The 25891-nt window shown below is 42.9% G+C and overlaps 1 protein-coding gene across 1 annotated transcript; it reads left to right on the top strand.

Annotated features, from left to right (window-relative positions):
- Positions 1-173: 173 nt before the first annotated feature.
- Positions 174-24217, top strand: TPGS2 (tubulin polyglutamylase complex subunit 2; the record flags this gene model as incomplete). The annotated part of the gene is made up of 7 exons (XM_079548332.1): positions 174-246; positions 5983-6062; positions 16337-16424; positions 19069-19200; positions 20328-20441; positions 21934-22094; positions 23975-24217. 7 exons carry the CDS (start codon positions 174-176, stop codon positions 24215-24217), a joined length of 891 nt encoding a protein of 296 aa, XP_079404458.1.
- Positions 24218-25891: the final 1674 nt, after the last annotated feature.

Genomic DNA, 25891 nt, shown 5'->3' with positions numbered 1-25891 from the left:
ACCGCTGCCGCTGCGGGCTGACCGGGCGGGAAGGACTACAGCTCCCAGCGCACCCCGCGGCCTAGCGTTGCTACGGGCTGGGAGAAGGACAAACACGCGCGTTTCCCCACTCACACACCCACACGCGCATCGGTCTCGCCGGTGTGAGGGGCGCCGGGCAGCGCCCTGCCGAGATGGAGGAGAAGCCCTCCGCCGGCATCAGGCCCCACCTGGACAAGCTCACCCTAGGGGTGACGCGTATTTTGGGTGAGCGCTCGGCGGGTGCGGGGCGTGGCTGGGTGGGCGCCGGGAAGAGGATCTTCAGTGGTGGGTGGTGGGCAGTGGGAAAGTCGGGCTGCAAGGAAGAGCACACTTCAGCTACTCGTCAGCCCTCAGGTGGGCTCTGGGCTCGTGGCTGGTGGAGGCTCCGGCGATCAGCGTGGTGAATTCAGGCTCCTCCGGCCTTCTGTCTGGCATGGAGCTGTGGTTGGAAAAACAGGCATCTGTCCTAAGCCTTGCATACGGGAGCGTTACAAGCAGCAATTTGCGGAGTGTTTTCTTAGGGATTTTAAAGCCCACAGTTGCTGGTGTCATTATTTAATCCATCTTCTTCACTGCAGGACAGAGAGAAAGGCCTCGCTGCTGCCTTCCAGTACTTGAGGGGATCTTACAAACAGGAAGGGGTTCGAATTCTTGAACAATCTGTTCAATAGGGCAAGAGGGAATGGATTTAAACTAAGGGAGGGGAGATGTAGGTTAGATGTCAGGAAGAAATAATTTACTCAAAGCGTGCTGAGGCCCTTCCACAGTCCCTGGAAGCACTCATGGCTGGGATGATGGGGTTCTGGGCTGCCTGATCTGGTTGGGAGCAACAGCCCATAGCTTGGGGTTGGAACTGCGTGAACTTAAGGTCCCTTCCAACCTATGCCTTTCTGTGATCAGGTACCTGAAGTTTATCACTAATCACAAAAGTTCTTGGGTTGCCTCTTAGACAAATGAGATTAAAAGATCAGGGCAAAATTCCTGTCACAGGCATCAGTGAGGATAGTGTTTTGAGCCCAGATTCTGTGCAGTGTTTTTTTTTTTTTCTGAAAACTTCTGATTGGGCTTCTTACCAACAGTGCTTGGAGTGCATAAAAAGAGGGATGGAAACAGGGAAGGAGAAGTAACTGTCCCCCTCTACTCTCCTCTCATGAGGCCTCATCTGGAGTACTGTGTCCAGGCCCGGGGCCCCAAGCACAAGAAGAATGTGGAGCTGTTGGAGTGGGTCCAGAGGAGGCAGTGAAGATGATCAGAGAACTGAAGCACCTCTTCTGCAAAGAGGGAGGGAGGGAGCTTGACTTGTTAAGTCTGGAGAAGTCTCCAAGGAGACCTCATCACAGTCTTCCAGTGCTTGAAGGGGTCATATAAACAGGAGGGGGAACAACTTTTTGCCCAATGTCTTAGTGATAGGATAATGAATGGCTTTAAGCTAAAAGAAAGGAGATTTACGTTAGATATCAGGGAGAAATCATTACTCAGAGAGCGGTGAGATCCTCACACAGCCTGCCCAGGGAAGATGTGGGTGCTCCATCCCTGGAGGTGCTCAAGGTGGGGATGGATGGAGGCCTGGGCAGCCTGAGCTGGTGGAGGGCAACTGTGCCCACAGCAGAAAGTTTGGAACTGGTTAGTCTTTAAGGTCTTTTCCAACTGAAGCCATTCTATGATTTTCAGGATCTGTTTTCCTTTGTTGTTTGGGTGTTGTTTTTTTTTTTGTTTTCCAAGTATGAGTTCATAATTTCCCCATCACTTTACTCCAAAAGCATTAAAAGGTAGAATAACTGACGATCAACATCATGGAAAATGCATCCGTTAGCAGATCTTTTCATAAAATTACTAGCCTTTCCTACATTGTGTATTGTACAAGATGGCAGTGCAAACCCTAGTCTGTTGCTGGAATGTTTTCTTTTTTCTATTTTTTGTTTTGTTTTGTTTTGTTTTGTTTTAATAGTCTGTCCATTTCTTCTGGAAACTTCACACATTTTGTGCCGAGTGAAGTAGTGTAATGCATGAGATCTACATCACCATACTAATTGGTGAATGGAGTGGTGAATGGAGTTAAATCCAGCTGGCGACCGGTCATGAGTGCTGTTCCCCAGGGGTCGGTGCTGGGGCCTGTCCTCTTCAATATCTTTATTGATGACCTCGATGAGGGCATCGAGTGCACCCTCAGTAAATTCGCAGATGACACCAAATTGGCTGGAAGTGTGGATCTGCCTGGGGGTAGCGAGGCCCTACAGATGGATCTGGAAAGGCTGGAGAGCTGGGCTGAAGCCAATGGGATGAGTTTCAATAAGGCCAAATGCCGGGTCCTGCATTTCAGCTACAACAACCCCAGGCAACGCTACAGGCTTGGGACGGTGTGGCTGGAGGACTGCGTAGAGGAAACGGACCTGGGGGTAATGATTGGTGCTGGGCTGAACAGGAGCATGCAGTGTGCCCTTGTGGCCAAGAAGGCCAATGGCATCCTGGCTTGCATCAGAAACAGTGTTGCAAGCAGGAGCAGAGAGTTGATTGTTCCCCTATATTCAGCACTGATGAGGCCGCACCTCGAGTACTGTGTCCAGCTTTGGGCCCCTCAGTGCAAGAAAGACATTGAGGCCCTTGGAACGTGTTCAAAGGAGGGCAACAAAGCTGGTGAGGGGTCTGGAGCAGAGGCCATATGAGGAGAGGCTGAAGGAGCTGGGAATGTTCAGCCTGGAGAAGAGGAGGCTCAGGGGAGACCTCATTGCTCTCTATAACTTCCTGAAGGGAGGTTGTAGTGAGCTGGGGGTCAGCCTCTTCTCTCGTGTCATTAGTGATAGGACCAGAGGGAATGGCTTCAAGCTACGGCAGGGGAGATTCAGGCTGGACATGAGGAAGTATTACTTTTCAGAAAGGGTGGTCAGGCACTGGAATGGACTGCCCAGGGAGGTGGTGGAGTCACCGAGCCTGGGGGTGTCCAAGGAAAGGCTGGATGTTGTGCTGAGGGACATGGTTTAGTGGGAGCTATTGGGAATAGGTGAACGGTTGGACTGGATGATCTTTTAGGTCTTCTCCAACCTTGGTGATTCTATGATTCTAATTCAGATTACCCAAACTGAAAATTTGGGGAAACCATTACGTATCTTTTCAGAGTTTGTTTCTTTCAAAGAACGAAAGCTATCTGATTAAGAAATATGTCTTAGTAGGCTACAGACCTAGAAGTTACCTTATTTTAAATCTAATGTGTCACATGAATCTCATGGATGCCTTTCTGCCTGGTATGACATAAAAACGGTGGTCACTTTTAAAAACTCTTCAGTTTTTTAAACATTTTTTTAGAAAATAAGCGTGATTGTGTGATGAAACTCAACACATGCCTTTCAAATGACAAAATTTTGGATGTCTACTAATTGGGAGCTTGAGGCCCAATTTTCTAATACCTTTATGAAGATGCTCATGGTACCATTTCAGAAACCAAATTCTGTAGATAAATTCTACATAGGGAGTTTTTGCTTGTTTGTTTGTCAAACTCCTGTTCTTTGTGGAAGTCTCTGGAAAGTTTGACGTTTGTCAGGAGAATTATGGAGGCTATAGTTTTAGGGGGAGAAGCATCTTGTTCCCTCTCCAGTACGACTCAGTTTGCTGAACTTCTGTAACTAATGGCAATCAGCCTTTCTGGAATTTGCCCACTAAATCTGAGTAGCTGGTATTAACTGTTCAGGACTGTCCAGAGCTCGGCTATGCTTCAGCCTTTACCTCTTTATTCACTAAAATGTAACAACGTGGACAGTTCCACAAAGATCCTGAATGTTTATCCAATTTCCAGAAAGTATTAGCAGTAGTTTAAGGACTGACAGTACCGTGATTTCCTGCTGCGGCTTTGTCCTTCAACCATTATTATGGTCAAGTCTTTCAGATTAATACTGCAAACCATTTTTGGAAGCTTCCACATGGAATTTCCAGAAAACAGGACTCATTTTACTGTGATCTGCATTCAGAGGAGTTAATTGGGAAGAGTGCTCTCAACTAGCTAAGCTTTATCCTGTATCTTTTCTCTAACCTAATTGGCCTTCTGATTATTTTTTTTCCATCTGGAAGAGAAAGCTACCCATGGCAGACTTACCCTTTTTTTCCTCCTTAATATTTAGTGGAGCTCCCATCTATACTTAAACAGATCTGTTAAATGTGGTATTCAGTTCGCCCACAGGGTGTTTTTAACATAACATTCAGGATTTTAAGATGGAGTTTCTTTTTCTTTTGATCTTGGATTTGGTTTAGACCTCTTTAGAAGTTGCAGTTCACTTATTCTTAGACATCTTCCTATGACTGATAGGATATTAAATTTTCCATCATCCCAGCTGAGCCTTTGTGTATGATGAATTAAATATCCCTGCTGTTTTCTTTGATCATAGAAATAACAATTACTCTGTTATTATAATCTCTTAGCATGTTTTAAGACTTGCATAGCTTAGAAGGAAAAGACCGGTTAGATCATCGATTCCCCACACTTCTTTAGACAGAGAATATGTACAAAAGGCTTTTGAGCAAGAGGCAGATCCCCCAAGCAGGCACCCAATGATTGAAGTAAAACTTGGCAAAGCATCAGAGAGTCTTTGTATCTTGGGGCATTGGCTAGAAGGATTACTTAGGTGACCTACTATTTTTATTTTTACTTGGAGTTTGGTTTTCTGATGCTATATTTTATCTTTTAAGTTCTCTATCCAATTTAAAAAGAAAAAGAAAATTAAAACAAAGTTCAGGCTTCCTTAATCTGAGTGTTACTCTTCTGCTAGCAGAGCAGACAAGGGCAACACCACTGTAAGAATTAAAAGCCTAGCTCTGGAGATAAAAACCAAACTAAAGCTTTCTGGTGCCTGTCTTTCCTGTCTACTGCACTGTGTATATTTTATCAGAAAGCAATTACAATATGTGTGACTGCTCTGGTAGCCAATACTTTCACAGCAGAGCCAGTCTTGAAAGCTCTGCATAGTGATCATTTCTACTCTACAGCCCTATGTGCTGGGCTTGCAATTCCCACAACAAGAAGTAAGTCGTATTTTTGGATTAGTTCCAAAGTGAATGAAGTCAGTGGGAACTATTTTGGTTGGCTGTAGATGAAGTAAAACATTATAAAATAATAAGTGCAAGGGAGACTGTTCTACTGTCATACACCTGCAAGGATAGCACCATCTAGATTAGTATCTTGCATTTATGTAGCATTCTTTTTCATAAAATATTCAGATGATTTTTATAAATGATGAGCTCAATGCTTATAATAGATGTGCATGTGTCCAGCTGGGATTGCAGAGAACTGATGTTTGCCCATACAGGTCCTTTCAGCAGGACCAGATTCTGATCCCTAAACTCAGAACGGAAATGCACCTGTCTTTGTGGATTATGGTTGTTAAAAATTCATAGTAACACTGCATGACATCTTATGTCAAGCTGAGCGTATCATACCCAGCTGAAACCACAGGGCATGCTTACAAACAGAGATTCTTCTTTACTTTGAGTTTGCCCAGTTGCCATGGTTGATTTTTCAATAAAGTATCTGCAAATGACCAGACTCTGAATGCAGAATGTCCTTGTGTACATGCACATATGCAGATGCACACTTGTTTTATTTCTTAATGCATATATGTATATGTAATCACAGAATCACAGAATTGTAGGGGTTGGAAGGGACCTCCAGAGATCATCGAGTCCAACCCCCCTGCCAAAGCAGGTTCCCTACACCAGATCGCACAGGTAATGTGTGTGCATAAGGTATTATGTGTATCTCAGCCATCGGGGGGTGGCATCTTGTGCAGCACTAGGCATTCTTGTGTCAAGACACACATTACAGGAAAGTGAAAGTGACTGCTCAGTCACAAGCACGATGTCTCCAGTTATTAATGCCATTTTCCGAGTTGTCATTCAGGTTAATTTGCAAAACTATATGCCTAACAATGCTTGGTCTCACCCATGCCAGCAGTAAACATGCTCCTCTTTTCCGTTTAGAGACTTCACCAGGTGTTTCTGATGTGACATTAGTGGAAAAGAAGCCAGCTGATCGCCATGCAATTATTTCATGGGAGCAAGTGAGTATTTTTGTGATAATTCTGCAATGAGCTTAGTCTGAACATACAGCAGTCCATGGAGAATGTCTAATGCAATGGCTATCTTGTGTTTGTGATGCCGCCTGTTAGCAAGTTTGATGCAAGTTGTTGGTTCTTGTTTGTTTGTTTTGTTTTTGGTCTTTTTTTAATCAGTTATTACTCTGCTTTTAGGCTGCCATATGCACCTGATCTGTTAGGGAAATATCACTAGCTTAGAGATGTTCAGAACAACTCCTCTAAGAAGAAATATTAGTGACTCAATGGAAACCAGACATTGTCTGACTCAGGATTGAAGTCATTCTCCAACACACTTTTCGGCAAGATTAGGCTCTTTTTACTTATGGGTTTTAAAGGTGAAAGCCCGAAGCTGGAAATTACCTATGAGCCACCAATCCATTCCAATTATCCATTCCACTTTTCAGCTAATCACTTCCATTTCTCATAACCCCCGCTTTCTCTTTGGCTACACACCCAATCTTTTCCTTGGAGTATGTCCCAGTATCTGTTCAAGAAGACTGTAGTCCATGTGCTAACTCATCACCCCAATAGCTGACTTCACTCTACCAGGCTGTCCGTTCGTGAACACTCATGGGACTTTGGTGGACAGAGGTGACATTTAAGTCTCTTTTTTGAGCGTACGTGCATTTATCAGTCCCGTGACCATGTGAGAGTAACTGTTTTCTAGTTATTTCTCATGTGCTGGGAAGGGATGGTTGTACCTCTTCCACCTTTGGAACATAGTTGAGGATGGAGCTGGAAGAATAATCTGCCATCGAACTCTGACTATGCCTGAATACACATGATCACAGAAGCTGCACTTGTTTCCACTACCTAAAATAACTTCCCCTTTAATATCATGCTATGCACAGTTTTTTTCTAAAATGTTGTGCTAGGTCTAGTAATATCCCATCCTGATTGGTGTCACTTATTTGTAATTTACCTGTGTTAGTATCTAAAACATGTACAGTAGCCAATAACTGTGGTCAGGCAGAAATGTATGGTTTTTCATCTTCATGTGAACTGATTCCTGATTTCGTTTAGCTGTTGTTCAGGTGTTGGAATAACTGGGCTGGAAAATCAGAAGCACCCTGGCTGTGAGCCAGCTCAGATCTGGGAGTTCACTCCTTTTTCTGTAGAGTGGAGATGGCTGACCCTGCAGAGCATGTTGTTGTTCTCATTTCCAGGTGGTCTTATCCTCAAAATCCATTTCGTTTTGTTCCAAATTTGAACTATCCTTGTAAAACCAAACTTTGAAATGCTTCAGCCAACACTTTGTTTCAAAGTTATCAAAACAAGACTTCAGCTTTTTTCTTCCTAATGAAAAACTAGGTTAATTGTGGAAGTAAATTATGAATCATAGAATCATAGAATTGCTTAGGTTGGAAAAGACCCTAAAGATCATCAAGTCCAACCAGCACATAACCATGCTACCCTACCTCTAACAATCCTCTGCTAAATCATGTCCCTGAGCACCACATCCAAACAGCTTTTAAACACATCCAGGGATGGTGACTCAACCACCTCCCTGGGGAGCCTATTCCAGTGCTTAACAACCCTTTCTGTAAAGAAGTGTTTCCTGATATCCAACCTAAATCTCCCCTGGCACAACTTGAGGCCGTTTCCCCCCCTCCTGTCACCTGTCACCAGTGAGAAGACACCAACCCCACTCTCACTGAAAGCACCTTTCAGGTATTGGAAGAGAGCAGTAAGGTCTCCATTCAGCCTCTTTTTCGCAGTCTAAACAGCCCCAGTTCCTTCAGTCTCTCCTCATAGGGCACATTCTCCAAGCCTTTCACCAGCCTTGTTGCCCTTTTTTGGACCTGCTCCAGCACCTCCATGTCCTTTCTGTACTGAGGTGCCCAAAACTGAACACAGCCCTTGAGGTGAGGCCTCGCCAGTGCCAAGTACAGGGGCAGGATGACTTCCCTAGTCCTGCTCACCACCACTCCTCATACAAGCCAGGATGCCACTGGCCTTCTTGGCCACCTGGGCACACTGCTGGCTCATGTTCAGCCGACTGCCCATCAGTACCCCAAGGTCTCTTTCCGTCAGGCAGCTTTCAGCCACTCCTCTCCCACAGACTCATCTGTAGGGTTGCCTGAGATTGTTGTGAACAAAATGCAGGACTCAACTCTTGGCGCTATTGAAACTCATACTGTTTACATTGGCCCATCAAACTAGTCTATCCAGGTCCCTCTGTGGTGCCCTTCTCCCCTCAGGCAGATCAACACTCCCTCCCAACTTGGTGTCATCTGCAGACTCTGAGGGTGCACTCAGTCCCCTGATCAAGCTTCTTAATAAAGATGTTAAATAGGAGTTGCCCACACCGAGCCCTGCAGGATGCTGCTCTGGTGTAAAACTGTGTTTAACTCCCTTGACCACAACTCTTTGGGCCCGGCCATCCAGCTGGTCTTTCACCCAGTGGAGCGTATGCCATCCAAACAGTGGGCAGCCAGCTTCTGCTCAAGGATGTTGTGGTGGACAGTGTCAAAGGGTTTACTGAAATCCTGGTAGACCACATCGACAGCCTTACCCTCATCCACTAAGTGGGTCACCTTGTCATAGAATGAAATGAGGTTTGTCAGACAGGATCTACCATTTGGAGTACTGTCGTCTGGAGAACTGCATCCAGTTCTGGGCTCCCCAGTACAAAAAAGACAGGGATCTCTTGCAAAGAGTCCAGCGGAGGGCCACAAAGATGGTGAGGGGCCTGGAGCATCTCTGCTATGAAGAAAGGCTGAGTGAACTGGGTCTGTTCAGCCTTGAGAAAAGAAGACTGAGAGGAGACCTGATCCAGGTCTATAAATACCCAAGGTGTTGGGGGCAGAATGGCGAGGCCGGACTCTTTTCAGTGGTGAGTGGAGACAGGACAAGGGGAAACGGCTTAGGGAGGTGGTGGAGTCTCCTTCTCTGGAGATGTTCAAGACCTGCCTGGATGCCTACCTGTGCGACCTGGTGTAGGGAACCTACTTTGGCAGGGGGGTTGGACTCGATGATCTCTGGAGGTCCCTTCCAACCCCTATGATTCTGTGATTCTGTGATTTTAAAGCCATGCTGACTGGTCCTGATGCCCTGGTTGACCTTTAATTTGTCCATGATGGCTCCCAGGGTTACCTATCTGTTCTATATCCTTCTATAGCACCAAGGTGAGACTGATAGGTCTAGCTCCCAGGATCATCTTTCCAGCCCTTTTTGAAGATGGGTGTCACATTTGCTAGTCTCCAGTCTGCCAGGACATCCCCGGTTAGCCAGGACTGCTTAAGAATGACAGAGCATGGCTTGGCAACCACATCCACCAACTCCCTCAGCACTCTAGAGTACAATCCATCCAGCTTCATGGACCTGTGAGCATCCAGATTTCAGAGCAGGTCCAAAACTATCTCATCATGAATCAGGCATGGCCTATTCTGTTCCCCATTCCTATCTATCAGAGCAAAGGGCTGTGTTTCCAGAGAGTAACAAGTCTTACTATTAAAGACAGGCAAAGAAGGCATTAAGTACCTCAGCCTTATTCTGATCCTTGTTCGCCAAGTTGCTCTCAGCGTCCAACAAGTGATGGAGATTCTCCCTAGCCCTCCTCTTACTGTTGATATATTTATAGAAATATTTATTTTTGTATCTTACCTGAAGATTAAGTAGACACAGTTGGACTGGACTAATAATAGTGAAGGAGTTTGCTGTTGGTTTTTTTTCCTTTTTGCTTCCAGTTGCATTAATAGAATTTAAATCTCCTTTCCTGGGTTAAAAGATAAGTGTATTTTTTCCAGTATTTCCTGAACTTGGAGATGAAGCCTAATGTCCAACACAGTCCACATAACTGCAGGATGTCCTGCATGACAATTGTTCAACATTTTACAAGGCTCTTCAAGGATGAACTTTTCTCCAAGCTCCTCTTACTTGAATCTGAATGCAAGGTTATAACACTGAGTTTACTTGCATCCCTGCTTTCTCATAGCCACTAGGTGGCAACAGTTGTGCATATAATGCCTTACTCCGTAGCTGAGATTTTAATTAGATCTTGTCACAGCCTGTATTTTTGAACTCTCTCTACTTATTTGGTAGGAAAATATTTGCAGGAGGTTTCAGTGCAGTGAAGAGAAGGTTGATCAAACTATTCCCGAAGTTGTACTCTTTTCTCCAAAAGAATCCTCTCTTTCTACTGAGACTCACCAAATAAAAGATCTGTTTTTAAGACTTTTTTTCTAAATGTTTTTCTAGAAGCATTTTTTTTTTCATTCTCATTTCAGCTTTGAGAGGGAAGGTATTTCTGCCAAGAGAGAATCCATAGCATACAGAAATTCTTATAAGAAAACCAGAATTATTTAATTACGAATGATTAAATTTGTATTTTAACAATGTTGGCAACATGCATTGCATTGCTTCTCTCAACCAGCTCTGTTTATTAAAATGAGCTGTGCCTGATTTGTACTAGTATTTAACTGACTATAATGATGGAAGTTTTAAAGCCTTATCACCAGTTAGTGCCATGAGTTCTGCAGAGGAAGGCAAGCTTTATTTCAGGTTACAGTGCAGTAAGACAGCAGGAGAGCAAAAGAGATTTTTCCAAGGCTTTTTGTAGACACAGGTTGGAAAAGCATACCCGAGATCAATCTTGGGTATTTTATTTTTTTTTTACAAATCTGGACACTCACAGAAATATTTGAGATATGTGTTCATCAAGTATTTGTATGGGTAATATCACTTCCCCTAAAACTTACAGAATTCCAAAAAATTTTAGTGAAAGCAGGTAATTTTTTTTCATGTTTCCTAATGTTTCATAGCTGCCAAGATGTTATCTTTTCCCAAGGAAAGCGAGACAAGCAGTACAAGGGAGAGTAAAGACAGTTTTCAGGCCACTGAAATGCCAGTGCTAATAACTATCTTGTTATGAATCAGTTGCCACTCTTAAAATTAGATTGGCAACTGCCTTGCTATTCCCCATGTGCAGTTTGTAAAAGCAGCCATTATACTAAATTATGTCCAGGAAACACTCTGGTATCTGCAGTGACAGAGTCTGTTCTAAATTTTCTTTTTGCTTCAACCAGATTAGAAATAAGTCACTCAGCTCATTGTTTTGCTTTTCAAAAATACAAATTTACATCTGCTAGGGGGAGCTGAGAGTCCCAGACCTCTGCATCTGAGCAAGCCATACAAAATGAAATGAATTTTGCCTGTCCCTATAATTGGCTTGTACACAGTGTCCAAACTGCCATCAACTTGCTCTTAGTGATCCTTGCCCAGTAATGCTGTGCAGCATTGATATTCTGCAACTCTAGTTGACAAATTTTTTGTTTCTTCTTATACTCTTTGTTGACAAAAGGCCTCATGTAGTCTGGGACTTTACTGTTGTGGGCTGTCTTAGGCTGCCAGACAATTCAGAAACTTCAGATCAATCTGACTGGGAACTGAGGTGATTGTTCCTGGCACTTTTAGACATCTTCCTCAGCATGTTTACCATATCTCATTTTGACTCAAAGATCTGTATGTGGGTGCATAAATCCACAGAGGCTTTTCTTTCCATCTTTTTGCAGTGCTCTCCAAGAGCATTAGGTAGACTTGCAGTCCGTGACACCCAGGAACACACAGACTCTGCCAGCCTTGAATCTGCCTTATAATCCTGCATGTGAGAGCTGGGAAAGTGAATCCAGCGGAACTGGTGCACAAGACAAGTGTATTTCCTCAAGCTGCCTGAAAGGGAACAGGTTGGAAACCTTTGGATGGCAGTTGATGATTCTGACACAGCATTCTCATCTTGGGGATCCTTATGATATTCTGATATAAAGTAGTGGCTACACCACACCATCTTCAAGAAAACTAGCAAATCATGTTCTGTGCAGCAGGGAATTGGGCCCACTCCAGCCCTGTGCCTTTTCATAAGTGGAAGGGATTGAAAATACAAGGAGCCTGGTCCTGGGAGCCATACCTGGATAAAGGTTACAACAGGTGAACAAGAATTTCTCAGTATGTTATATGTAATATTGTCTGCCATCAGTGGACTGTGCTTTGTTGAGAGACCACTTGAGGATATTATGGACAACAACCGAAAGAGACCTCACGCATTGTATTGGTCATTTGGGATATTCTGTTTTAAGAGCAAATGAGTGTAACCAGATGACTGGGGTAAAAACAGCTGCTCAACAGGGCTGTGGTTAAGCCCTTTCTGACAAGTTATTAGGAAGATTGTATTTGACAAGTTTGGAGATCACCAATCATGGAAACTGCAGTTGATCAGAGGGAATACAGCTTCTTGAGAGAAAGCCTATCTTTTATATTTAATAATGGATTGTTTATCTGACTCTACTGTCAGAAAATTGCTGTTTTGAAGTCATGTAGCTAAGCACAGTGTGACATACTGGTCAGTTCTCTCTGTCAGATGGAAGAGATAGGTACTAATAAAGCTTTTTTGAGTTTATATGGGCCCCAGATTTGCACAGCATTTTAAAGCACCACTTGGAGTGTCATCCAAGAGGACTTATTTAGGAGAATCCAAAAATAAAGTTGGAAGAACACGCACACGCTGTTCTTGCCTTCCAGAAAAGGAAGATTCAGAGCAGAATGCCTTCCCAGATATGACTTTTATGCAGGGACTAGTCATTCCAATTGATGTAGTTCAACTGCTTACAGGAAAACACCCACTGAAGTCAAGGGAGCCGTTCTCCTATATGTTTTTACTGCTGAGGTAGGTCAGTACAGAATTGAGGGGTGGGATGTTAAAAAGTACTGTGTAAACATTTGTACTCTTTGTAGCAGGTCTGTCATATTTTCTGTTTTTTGTAGTTTTAAACATAGGCGCTGTTCTTGCAGATACAGCTTGGAATTAGAAGTGGTGAAAGTGCAGCATGAAATTATAAATATTTAGAACTGAGAAGAACCCTAAGAATAAGGTGTGTTGCTAAAGGCATTTGAAGAACTTCAGATATGTCCATGTGTTTTAGTAATGTTCTGAAACTTACCACCAGGCCCTTGGCCATCAGCAGGCTCTCATTAAATGACAGTAAGTTCTTCTCAAAGTTTCTCCAGTATCAGACTCTCTGCTTCAGTAGTACTCATTTCTGGAGTTTTTCTGAAACTGGGTTAGGAAAGTACTGTGTTAGTAACTGGACTGCTAATGGGCCAAGTAAAGCACACTGTCTACTTGTAAGCTGCAAAGTCATTAGTATCTGGGACTTACCATCAGTAGTCTGTAGGCATAAATTTGGATATGCCTGAAAAGTACATTATTTAGCGTGCGGGATTGAAAGCTGTGTGTGGGTTAAAGGCTCCTGCACTGTGTGCATGACAGAGTTTAGAGGACAGGAACTGTAACAACTCAGGGATCAGTGTTGGGACCAATGCTGTTCTTTGTAGGTGACATGGACAGTAGGATCGAGAGCACCCTCAGCAGGTTTGCAGACAACACCAATCTTAGAGGTGCAGTTGACACACTATAGGGAAAGAGTGCCATCCAAAGGGACCTGGGCAGGCTGGAGGTGTGGGCCCATGCCAACCTCATGAAGTTCAACAGGGCCAAGTGCAACATCCTGCATCTGGGTTGGAGCAGTCTTAAGCACACATACACGTTGGGCATGGAATGGCTTGAGAGCAGCCCTGAGGAGAAGGATTTGGGGGTGTCAACTAATGAAAGACTCAACATAAGCTGGCAACGTGCAGTTGCAGCTCAGAGGGCCAACCATATGCTGGGTTGCATCAAGAGAAGCAGACCAGCAGGTCAAGGGAGATGATTCTGCCCCTCTGCTCTGCTCTCGTGAGACCCCACCTGGAGTACTGCATCCAGATCTGCAGCCCCCAACACAAGAAAGACACAGAGCTGCAGCTCTTCAGCCTGGAGAAGGCTTCAAGGAGACGTTGTAGCCTTCCAAGAACTAAAGGGGCCCACATGAAAGCCAGGGAGGGACTTTTTATAAGGGCATGTAGCAGTAGGTTGAGGGATACAGTTTTTAAGTGGAAGAGGGTTGGTTAAGGCTACATATGAGGAAGAAGTTCTTTACTGTGAGTATGTGAGGGTGGTGAGCCTCTGGAACAGGTTGCCCAGAAAGGTTATGGATGCCCCCATTCCTGGAAACATTCAAGGCCAGGCTGGATGGGGCTTTGAGCAGCCTGGTCTAGCAGGAGGTGCCCCTGCCTGTAGTAGGGGGTTGGAACTAGATGGCCTTAAAGGTCCCTTCCAACCCAAACCACTCTTTGATTCTGTGATTTTATATGACTGTGATTTAACAAGCAGGAGGGCTGGCTAGATCCTTGGGAAGGAATATGGCCAGGAGAAGGACAGTACCTGTCCTTCTCTGTGTCAGTCCATAATGACCTGAAATCAGCAGTGTGGCTGAATGTACAGCTGGGAGGCAGGTCCTGTTGGATAGAGGCGTTGAGTCAAAATCCAGGCGGACAACTGGATTTGTGCGGGCTACAAACATGGGGAACAATCTTATCACAATCTCTAGTTACAAATCCAGTCTCAGCTGAGGGAATGCTAGAAAGCTGTTACTATGACACCTCTGCTTTCTCCAAGGCAATTCTGTAGCTGCTCTGAAACTTGTCAAGGCCTCTGAGGCTAAGCTGTGAATCCTTGAATAACATCTGGCTCTGTGCTAGGATTAGCTTTATATACAGGGGACAACACAGCTGACCTTAATGCTCTTAAAGTTTGTAATCTCATAGTTTCTTGTTTGGGTGTCAAATTCACTGCATGAAGACCAGGCCACGTCCAACAGGATATTTTTTAAACTAGATGAATGGAAGAAGTAAACCATTTTTGGAAGAGGCTGAAAATCCTGTCACAAAAGTACTTAAGTCACCAGATACACTGTGGCAGATTTCATATTATTTGTTTATTTTCCTGGTAAAATGAGGCTGCATGAATCCTTTAGCTATATACATGTCTCAGACCTATGCTTTAAAGAAGTTGTCTGTCCTTCTGGTTTAATGAGGGTTTATCTCCCAAAGGGCTTGTTTGTGTCATTGAGAAGATTTAATAGCATTGGGACTAAAAGAGAGAATGACCACAATTTTGCAGCTTGGAGATTTAACCTGCAATTAGGAAATCTTTTTCTCAATGAAGGCAATGCAGCCCTTGGAGAAATTAATACAGAGGCTGTGGGACCTGTATCATTGGAACTTTTAAAGATTCAGCAAGACAAAGCCACAGCTTCCAGTATTATATTTTAATACTTCCAATTATTAAACTCTCTTGAATGTTGGGGTCTGATTCTCTCTTGGAATCCTGGGTTTGAAGACACTTTAGATGTAAACTCACTTCAATCTTTTTTGATCTCTTTTTTTCACTCAAACAACTGCAAAGCAGCCAGTAACTCCTTTAGTTATACGTGTTGCTTATCTTTTTAAAACTGACTTGCTTCTGTACTGTTCTGTTTTGCATCAGTGGGAGTGAAGGATCTGCGTGTGTGAAGGATCCGCACCTATTTCCAGGAGCAGTCCCTGCAATTGGCTATAGCTCTGATATGGGCTTTTAGTTATTCTGAAGATTAAGCCTTTAAACTTTTTTTTTCATATATGTTGTTTAACTTGAGAGTCTGAGTTAAGGCAGGCTTCTTCTACAACCTCAATATGTATAGGAGAAGGATCCTGGCTTTTAGAAGCTCTTAAAATTGCTCCTTTTGCAGTTGGCTCAGGAGAAAGCATTCTTAGGAGCCCCGACCCAGTGCCAAAGTGTGGTGGGATGAAACCAGGCTCGGGCTTTCTGTGAGTGTGATTGTTTGTGTGTGTGCACATTTACTGTTAAATGAAATGTGAAATCTGCCTGACTATGGGCTGTATTGAATCTGTTCTCCTCTCACCTGCCTGGAACTGAAAGCCCTTTGAAGAAAAAAGTCACTGTGCTACTATTATACGTGATTTAGTGGAATAGGTGGGTTTAGTCTGGCTTCACTTAAAATGCAACTCTATTCTTGTAAGACATACATATATGAAAACAAATATGTCCTTATATCTCTGATCCTGGAAAGACATTCAGTATATTGTCTCAGTGGGGAAACAGTCCTGTGACGAACTGCTCAATTGTTCAAAAATTGTGAAATTTTCCCAATTTTCCCTCTACGTCTTTGTTGATAGTATAGCATGGTCTAAGAAATGTGCAGTTTTCTGCCAGGTTTAGATTGAAATATTTGGCCTGATTTGAGTCATGTAGGAGCTGAGCAGGACACTTGGTGGCAACTAATTCTGTACCAATATTTAGTTTCTCTTTGGGTTTGAGGCATGTTCTGCATTTCCCCTTAATAATTAAATCCTCTTGTGATTTGCAGAAAAATGCCTGCATATTGCCTGAGGATTTAAAGAACTTTTATCTGATGACTGATGGCTTCCAAATGACCTGGAGTGTAAAAATCGATGGTAAGTGCATGTGTTTGTTTCAGCTGATGCCCTTATATCTTGCAGATAATCCTTCCTTTGCAGAACCTCTTTAATCTCAAGCTTTCTTTTTGCAGTCTGTTTGAATGAAAAACTAGGACCGTTCCTTAACTTGGAAAAAAATTGAGTTGTTTGCTTCTAGTTAGCAACTTCATCAGTCACTAGAAAACTGATCTCTGATTTAATAAGTGATTGCAGATCTGCATTGGATTGTAAGCTGGTTTAGAAGTATCTTGATGGGGAAAAAAATCAAAAGTCCTTTACTGATGCACCAGGACAAGAGCTGCTGTTTGCATATGCTGAACTTGTGCAAAAGAGACAAATGCCAAACACATTCTCAAAACCAAACAAGGCTTTATGACAGAAACTATTCTGTATTACACTGGCCATCTGTCAACATCCAGATTTAGGTATGTTTTTTAAATCTAGTACCTAGACTCTCTTTGTAATTTTTGGAGAGAGAAACAGATAGATCTAGATCTATCCAGGATAGTTATCCTATCAAAAAGCAGTAAGAGTGACCCACAGAAAATGCCTCTTTCTCATTAAAAATATATGTATATACAATCCAGATTACCTGGAGTGTGCACTCATTTTAAACTGGCAGACCAAATAAAAGGTCAGAATGAGGACTTCGTGCTGACAGCATAATCCCTCTCTCTTTTTCTACTTCTTTGGTATTGGGAGGGAACTGTCCTTCGCTATCACATAAGTTTGTCCATTACTCATTGGATTACGAACCATAATGAGTGCTGTAGAAAGTTCTTCACATCGCTATCTTCACATTAATATCTTCCATGTCTCTCCGCTCCATCTGGTGACCGTAATCTGAGGAAAATTGATCTGTTGAAGCTATTTGACTGAGCCCAAAGGAGAAAAGCAGAAAGACCATGACAGTTGCAAAAGATTATCTTCTTTGCCTTTTACCCTACACAACTTAAGTGGAAGATACAATTCTCACATAGTTCTCTTTCTGGGTTAATAGAAGCCCAACTCAGTCATGCACCTGAGCAGAGGTCACGCAGTTTAATATGGGGTTTTTCCTGAGGAGGAGGGATTTCATTTGAAATACCAGGTGTGACACCTGCACTGAAGTCCCATAATGTTTCAAGTGGATTTTGGAGTGTTGTGACCACTGAAGAATCTGGCTTTCAGAGCACACAAGTTTCCAGAGTCCAAGAAGGTCCATAACGGTCTTGTTTAAGCAACCATCTTTCTGTGCATTCTGAAGCCCTCCATGCTGCTATGTGGCCAGATGGAGTGCTTCTGACAAGTGACCAGTCCTTACAATTCTCTCGAGAACACGAACATGCCATCACACTGATGAAAACCTGTTTTAGGGTGGAGCTTAGAAGGATGTGTGAGGTGGAAGAAAACAGGCTGTCTAGTACTATGTGAAGGGGTGGCTCCTTGTAGCAAGGGCAGCAGCAAAAACAAACTGCTATGTGGAGGTGAATGTTACTAGCTAAGATTTTCAATAACCAATTCCACAGGAGTGGACTAGCAGCTGCAGCACAGATCTAGTCTGCAGTGCAGTTCTCATATGCACAGCACCAAGATGTGATATGAATAGCAGTTTCTTTTCTGTAATGAATAATAGAAATTAGATTTGTTCCAAATTACAGCAAATAAAAGTGAGTTGAAATTTCCTTTATTTTGCAGTGCGGCAGAAGATGCTGACCTGCTGTTGTTTGAAAAGGCCTTTTTTTTTCCTCTCATGGAGCCCAACTTTGTTAACTGTAACTAGGCTTGCTGGGATCCCCATCTGTTTTAGAGGAGCTTAGAATCATAGAATTGCTTAGGTTGGAAAAGACCCTAAAGATCAGTGAGTCCAATCACAACCTAACCATACTACCCTAACTCTAACAACCCTCTGCTAAATCATGTCCCTGAGCACCACATCCAAACAGCTTTTAAACACATCCAGGGATGGTGACTCAACCACCTCCCTGGGGAGCCTATTCCAGTGCTTAACAACTCTTTCTGTTAAGAAGTGTTTCCTGATATCCAACCTAAATCTCCCCTGGCACAACTTGAGGCCGTTTCCCCTCCTCCTGTCACCTGTCACCAGTGAGAAGACACCAACCCCACTCTCACTGAAAGCACCTTTCAGGTATTGGAAGAGAGCAGTAAGGTCTCCATTCAGCCTCTTTTTCGCAGTCTAAACAGCCCCAGTTCCTTCAGTCTCTCCTCATAGGGCACATTCTCCAAGCCCTTCACCAGCCTTGTTGCCCTTTTTTGGACCTGCTCCAGCACCTCCATGTCCTTTCTGTACTGAGGTGCCCAAAACTGAACACAGCCCTTGAGGTGAGGCCTCGCCAGTGCCAAGTACAGGGGCAGGATGACTTCCCTAGTCCTGCTCACCACCACTCCTCATACAAGCCAGGATGCCACTGGCCTTCTTGGCCACCTGGGCACACTGCTGGCTCATGTTCAGCCGACTGCCCACCAGTACCACAAGGTCCCTTTCCATCAGGCAGCTTTCCAGCCACTCCTCCCTGTGTCTGTAGGGTTGCCTGGGATTCTTATGACGAAAATGCAGGACTTGAGTATATGTTTGGAGAAAAAGCAATGTGTTCTGTGCTGTCCTAGTACTGGATGTAATTGATGATCTGTTTTATTGCAGATACCCCAGTGCCCCTGGGCTCCATGGTGATTAATAGTATCTCAAAGCTTTGTCGGCTTGGAGGTTCCTCCATGTACACCGTGCCTAATGCACCATCTCTTGCTGACCTGGAAGATGACACAGATGAGGAGGGTAAGGTGCTGTTAACAGCTTAGAACAAGTGGTCTGCTTCCTTCCTTTTGAGTTAATGCTACAATATAGCACCTGGATGGGAACAGATGTTTTTTTGTCTCTGCTGGACCATAATACATATTCTTTTAGTCCCCTAGAACTTTCAGATGTAGACTTACATGCTGTGTATCCATGAATCTGTTGGGGATTGTTAACTCTTAATCACTAGTATTATTTTCATTTGTTTGTAACAATCTGTCTATTCTCCTGTTCTGCCTTTTCCCCTTTTTACATTTTTAACTATTTAGACTCAAAGACCTTCATTGATGTACTTACAAGGTGCATTGAGTAGAAATTAGAAACCCATAAGAGTTCTCATCCTGATTTCATGGAGTGCTCTTTTGAAGAGTACAACTTTCCTGTCCCTCTTCTTCCTCAGAAGCATTAAAATTCAAAACTATATACCACAAGAGTTTACAGCTGCACAATTCTAAAATGGGCCTGCAGAAAGGCTCTGAGTTGGTTTTGGGCCAGAAGTTGAGTGAGAGTCAGAACATTTGACTGCTGAGAAAGAGGCTGATGTCACACTGAAGGTGTGAAGAAGTATTTTCTTCAAGTTCATCAAGGTCTTCTATCGAGAGAAAAAGTATAGACAGAATAGACAGAAAAAGAATAGACTTCTTCAGAAAATAAGAAGATAGGGCCAGAAAAAAGGAAGGTGGGTTGAATGAAATAATGGACTTCAGTTGCAGGAAAGAAGATTCAAGATCAGTGTGAGCAAAACTTGTAAGTTATAACCATGCATTTAGCTGCATGGAAATTATGGCATTGTGAGCACTGGAGATTGTTAAGAAATGATAAGATACCTGTTGTCTGACATCCATAAAGCTGATGCTACCTTATGCCAGGAAAGGACTATAAGGCAGCTTGATGTCTTCTTCAGCCAACTGATTTTGATTCTGTTTTCCTACTGAAACCTTGATTATATTCAGACCTCTGTCTGAACATAGTCCTTTCCAAGAATTATAAATATAATGGTCTGGTTTAGTTCTTTCTCAGCTAATTTATTAACAACTGCTAAATGAATAGACTGCAGCTGACACATAGTTTCCCAAACATGTTTCAAGATATTTTTTTTCTGCTTTCAGGTAATGAAGACAAACCAGAGAAACCACACTTTGATTCTCGTAGTTTCATTTTTGAATTAGACCCATGCAATGGGAATGGGAAAGTTTGTCTTGTTTATAAGCACACTAAACCAGGTAAGACTGACAAGAGAAAAGTTATCCATCTTTTTTTGCAGATTGTATCTGGGAGGCATATACATAGAATCATAAAATTTTGACCTTTGCAATTTATAGATGGACATTTACTGAGACATCCAGCCTCTGCTGATCTCGGTGGCTAAGTCTTACAGTGGGTTAGTTGGAGATAACGCTTTCCCTCCTTTTAAAATTCGAGTCTAAGTTATAACTTAATAATTCTCATGCATAGTGTAATTGTATACTGAAACAGGAAAGCACTCACATATAACTGACAGACAGTTATGTTGAAGTAATGCAGTGAGCTAGACTTTCAGCTGCTAACATATGTCTGCTGACTTACATGTCTTACAACAATTCGCTTATGTTTTAATAAGAAACATAAAGTGCTTAGTAGCAAAAGATGGATGACAAAAAAGTCCTCATCTCAGTCAGGCCAATTTAGACTGTTTCAGTCTCCTTGAATGTGCATGCAGACCTCCCAGGTAGGTCAAAATTTGCTGGGGAGAGGTTGAAAGGCAGAACAAAAGACATGAGATGAGCTGTGCTTACTAAAGCATACCAGAAAAGTTGCTTTCAATCAGGGATCAGTGGAACATGCAGGTCTCTTATAAAGTAGCTGTCATCTGTCAAAGTGCACAGGTCAGTAGGTGTTTGTGTACGTGCATGTACACCGTGGGATTATGCAATTGTGGTACACCTGTTCCTGAGAAAAGCCTTTGTTTGTTATCTTGTGTTTTTAATTGGATATGACTTTAACTTCCAGGGCAGAAACTTACTGCTTGTCATCTTGCTTTCAGTGGTAATGATTTCAGTCCATGCAATGGATAACCTGAACAAGGGAAAGGAGTGTTGTTTACCGCTGCTGATGTCAGCGTAGGAGACTGTGCTTAATTGACAGCATTCAGTCTCCATTTTCCAAGTCGAATCACTTATTTTTATGCTGGTAATCTGATGGTGGTTTCTTCAAAGGTTGTTGCCACCAGAGAAATGTTTAATCACTGTTTTGAGATTTTGCAAAATGTTTTTTTGTTGGCAGAATACACTGTCCCATGAGTTACGGACTTTACACAGTAATCTAGATGACCAACAGCTGAGTTAGTTGTTTATATTTTGTGGGGCAGATAAATGTTGGCCATGATAATGCCTTAAAATTACATTACAAAGTTGCTGTTGTCTGAAGATGTTCAATATAGAGTGTCAGTCCCAGGCTAGATAGAAATAGGATTGCATAGGTTTTACAGTGGGGAAAGTGGTTGTAATGGCTATTGTGTGATCCTGGGAGAGAAATCAGGATTTCTTCAGACATCAAGCTCTTATCCATTAAACCACTCTCCTGTGGATAATCATCTGTGTTAGTCAGGGATGCTGGGTTTTAGAAGGTGCAGCCTTTTCCATAACTATGTTTTGTCTCCCACTTGACAGTGGGTCAGGGATTGATCTCTTATCGCTATAGAGCAACAATATGTAGTTTCTGCTTGTGTGGTTCTAGTTGTGTCCCCAGACACAGAGATATGGTTCCTAGACAGAGCTCTGTATTGGCATTTCCTCACCAAAACCTTCACAGCCTACTATCGCCTGCTCATCACTCACCTGGGTCTCCCACAGTGGCAGTATGCCTTCACCAGCTACGGAGTCAGCCCTCAAGCCAAGGTAAGACAGTAGAATCCAGCTTGTCAGCATTTTGTGTTAATTATAGATGGGAAAAATATCTTCCAACCTTTGACAGTCTGTAGGCTTAACTAGATCTTCCTACTGAGCCATGGTAGGGGCCATGAGCCCTTCCCTCCTACCACGTTAACAGTCATTTACATCAGTAAATTCACTAACATGGTGTTAATATACTTTTCTCACCTTAACTGATCTCTACCTTTCACCTCTTTTAACAGGTGTGGTAGCTAATTAAGTGCTTGCTTTCTGGACTTGGAGGCCAGCGTCCATTTCCATGACTGCTAGAGGAGATGTAAAGTCATTTGTCTTAAGTGATATTTGTCTAGATCAGCTTTCTAGGCATAGCACCAAACAAGATCCCACTGCTAACTAGGTGGAGAGAGAAGTCCAGGCATACATTAGACAGAAGCCCAGAGGAGAACTATCAACTTCAGCCTAGCAAAGAATACCAATTCTTCTTCTGTCCTCATCAGTTGCAAAGGAATATCTTGATAAAAATGGTGCCTAGAAGAGTAATTTAAATGCCAGCAAACACAGAAGTACTCATAGGAGAACTCCAAGTACAGATAGTCCAGACCTTCTATACCATTAAAGTAGCCATCCTGTTCTGCCAGTAGCCCGCTTAGAGGTTCCTGTTTATTCCTCTGTGCTTGACTGGGCCTTCAGCCTTAACTTAGCTTCCACCTTGTGTGAGCTGACACAGTGCATGCTGGCAAGGCCTGGCAGGTCTTGTTGAATGTCCTGCACTTAACCTACACACGACATGTTGCCTGCCTCAGCCCTGTGTGTGCACCGAAATTATTCGCTATAATCACTGTCGAATTCCCTTCTATCAGATTGTCCCCTTGCATTTCTGGTGTCTTCCCTGTCATACTGTGCACTACCTTGTGGCCAGGGCTGTGTCCATCGTATACTAGCGTTTGTCTGTGCTCTGCCTTTTTTGTAGTTTTCTTGCTAGAATATTTCATTATATTCAGTGTATTCTCAAAACTTACCGAAATTATTCATATACTCTCTAATCATTTGCAGCCTTTGTTAGTTTAAATCCTCCTAGTATGTTAACCATTATTGTTTGCAAAGGTCTTTAGGAATGGTATATTAAAGCCCTTTGCCATAAAGCAATATATGAACAGATTTCTATTTATATTTGGTATTGATTTTTTGTTTATCTTCTTAAATAATTCAGTAAGGATGGTCTCAGATTTGTAATCCTTTAACCCCTGCAGTTTTATTTCATGACTTCATCAATGGACAACGGATAGGAAAAGCACTGAGATGTAGGATCTTCAGGGCATAATTGTGGGGCGTATGGGAACAAAAAAAAAAGTCTTGTGGTCACCTCTAGACATTAAATCAGGCTGAAGAGAAACAAACACAAAATCCTTTGTGTCAAGAGTTTAAAAAAAAAAACCATAATATCGTATGTACGAAGAGAGTGAGGCAGGCTATCTTTTGAGAAGTGCAGCTAAGATTTATATTTCATAAGCACTTTTTCATTCCAGGTTTTTAATCTTTCCTGCTTCTCTGAGCCTAGATAAAAATGGCCTGGTTTCATCTCCTCCCTTTGCTTTTCCTCATATTATTTAAGTGTTGTGATGATTAAGAGTTGCTCCTGATAGGAATTACACTGCAGGAAAAATAGTGTTAGGTTTGTTTCTGGTTCTCCTCTTCCTTGTCTGGAATGTGAGGCAGCTCCAGGGCTGTATCCCTATCAGAAGGGACTTTGCACAGTCCTGTAAATTGCAAATTGGTATGCAGATTATGATTAAAATCAGGGCACTAGGATGAGAAGAAACAGGCAGAAAATGCATAATTATAGTTTGATATTTAACTTACTCCTTCTCCATCATCCTGTCTTTCAGCAATGGTTTAACATGTATAAACCCATAACAATAAACACAACTCTTCTCTCTGAAGAAGCTGATTCCTTTGTAAACAAGCTGGACCCCAATAAGGTATTTAAAAGCAAGAACAAAACTCCAGTGATGAAAAAGAAACAACCCCCCCAGCCAGCAGGTGTCCAAAAGAGCAACACTAACATGCCCTCCACCAAGACTTCCTCACTAGCTGGGAATTCTTCAAGGAAGCGAGACCCACAGATCTGACCCTGAAAAAAGTAAGAAGCTTTGATGTTTTCTGATGCAAATCTCAGTGGTTCAAACGAGCTTGTGTGAATAGGATGCAAGATTTGCATGAAATATAACCATAGAATCACAGAATCATAGAATACCCCAAGTTGGAAGGATCATCAACTCCAACACCTGGTTCTACACGGGACCACCCAAAACTCAGCCGTATCGATGATGACACTTCTTGAGCTCCGTCAAGCTTAGTGCCATGACCACTACCCTGGGGAGCCTGTTCTATGCTCTCCACCTTCTGGTGAAGAACCTTTTCTTAACACCTATCTGCCCCTCCCCTCACACAGCTCCATGCCGTTCCCTCAGGCCCCGTTGCTGTCACACAGAGCAAAGCTCGGTGCTGCTGTCCACTCCCTGTGAGGAGCTGCAAGCCATCAGGGCTCCCCTGAGCTCCTCTCCTCTGGACTGAACCAACCAAGGGACCTCAGCCACTCCTCACACACCTTGCCCTCTGGACCCTTCATGGAAGGGGTGTATTTCCAGGCAACTTGGATAACAAACCTTGAGGCATTGATTAATTCCGTCCTGCTTGCAGTATGTACTTTTCAGAGGGCATGAAGAAGCCCTTGATGTCACTGCTCTGTAGAGAACCTGTTATTCCTGTATAACTACAGCAGTGAAATGAAGGTAAACTTAAAGTCACTGTTACTTTAATAGATCATTCATGCTGAATTACAGAGTATATTTCTATCATTTCCTTTCAAAGTAAAGTGTCCTGACCTTGCATGCTATGGGAGCAGGCTGGAACCCACAGAACAAAGAAATATCTTCCACTTCAGACAGATTCGAACTCTACGTTTCCTGTGCTCCTTCCCACTTCTGCTCCGATTCACACTGAGGAGGAGCCCAGGGCTTCCATGTCTCTGTGTTGGCCTAGAGACACTTGCTCTACAGTCCAGACCACTTCTTAGACTTTGTACCATTTCTTTTCAGATAGTGATGTCTGTATGATGTCCTTTCCAATTAGCCTGCCAGCAATCAGAACCTGCAAGGTCCTTCATTGTCTCCACTTTCTCCTTTTGTGGGAAATGCTGAGCTAGGGCAGCAGAGTCCTGTCAGCCAGGAGGACCCCTTGGTTTTCTGTACTGGATGTTTTCAGGGTAGAACTGCACTTTAGCACACTGATTTCTGATGTTCAGTTGCATCCATTTCCATTACTTTTATGTGCCAGTTTGTCCATATGCTGAAGCCACCTGGTAGCATGTTTTATGTCTAAGCAGGGAAATAAAAGTCACCATCTCCAAATAAGAGTTGATTATTTAAATAACAGCATTTTTATTTATGAAATGCTCACATAATTACATAAGACCAACCTACCTCACAGGGATGTTGTGAGTCTTTTGCAAGTGTTTGTATGGTCTTCAGGAAGATGAAGCCACCCTGTTAAATGCTTAATAGTATTTTAATAAAGATTTAAATATTTTCCTCCAGAGTCATTGGGTATTTGAAATACCTTTGGGAGCGCATGCAGAAGGATGTACAGTAACAGTAGGGTGCAGGCTGGATTTTTTGCTGTTGTTGTTTTAATGCACCAGAGAGACTTTCACTGAGAAGGGATAAGTTACACATCTTTTAAGCTGATCCCGCCCTGAGCTGCATAGATGAAAAGGCTCAGCTGTGTGACAGCTTTTCTACTTC

Source organism: Tetrao urogallus, assembly GCF_951394365.1.
Source record: "Tetrao urogallus genome assembly, chromosome: Z".
Lineage (NCBI taxonomy): Eukaryota > Metazoa > Chordata > Aves > Galliformes > Phasianidae > Tetrao > Tetrao urogallus.
The sequence above is the reverse complement of the archived record's forward strand: the minus strand, read 5'-3'. Positions and strand labels throughout refer to the sequence as shown.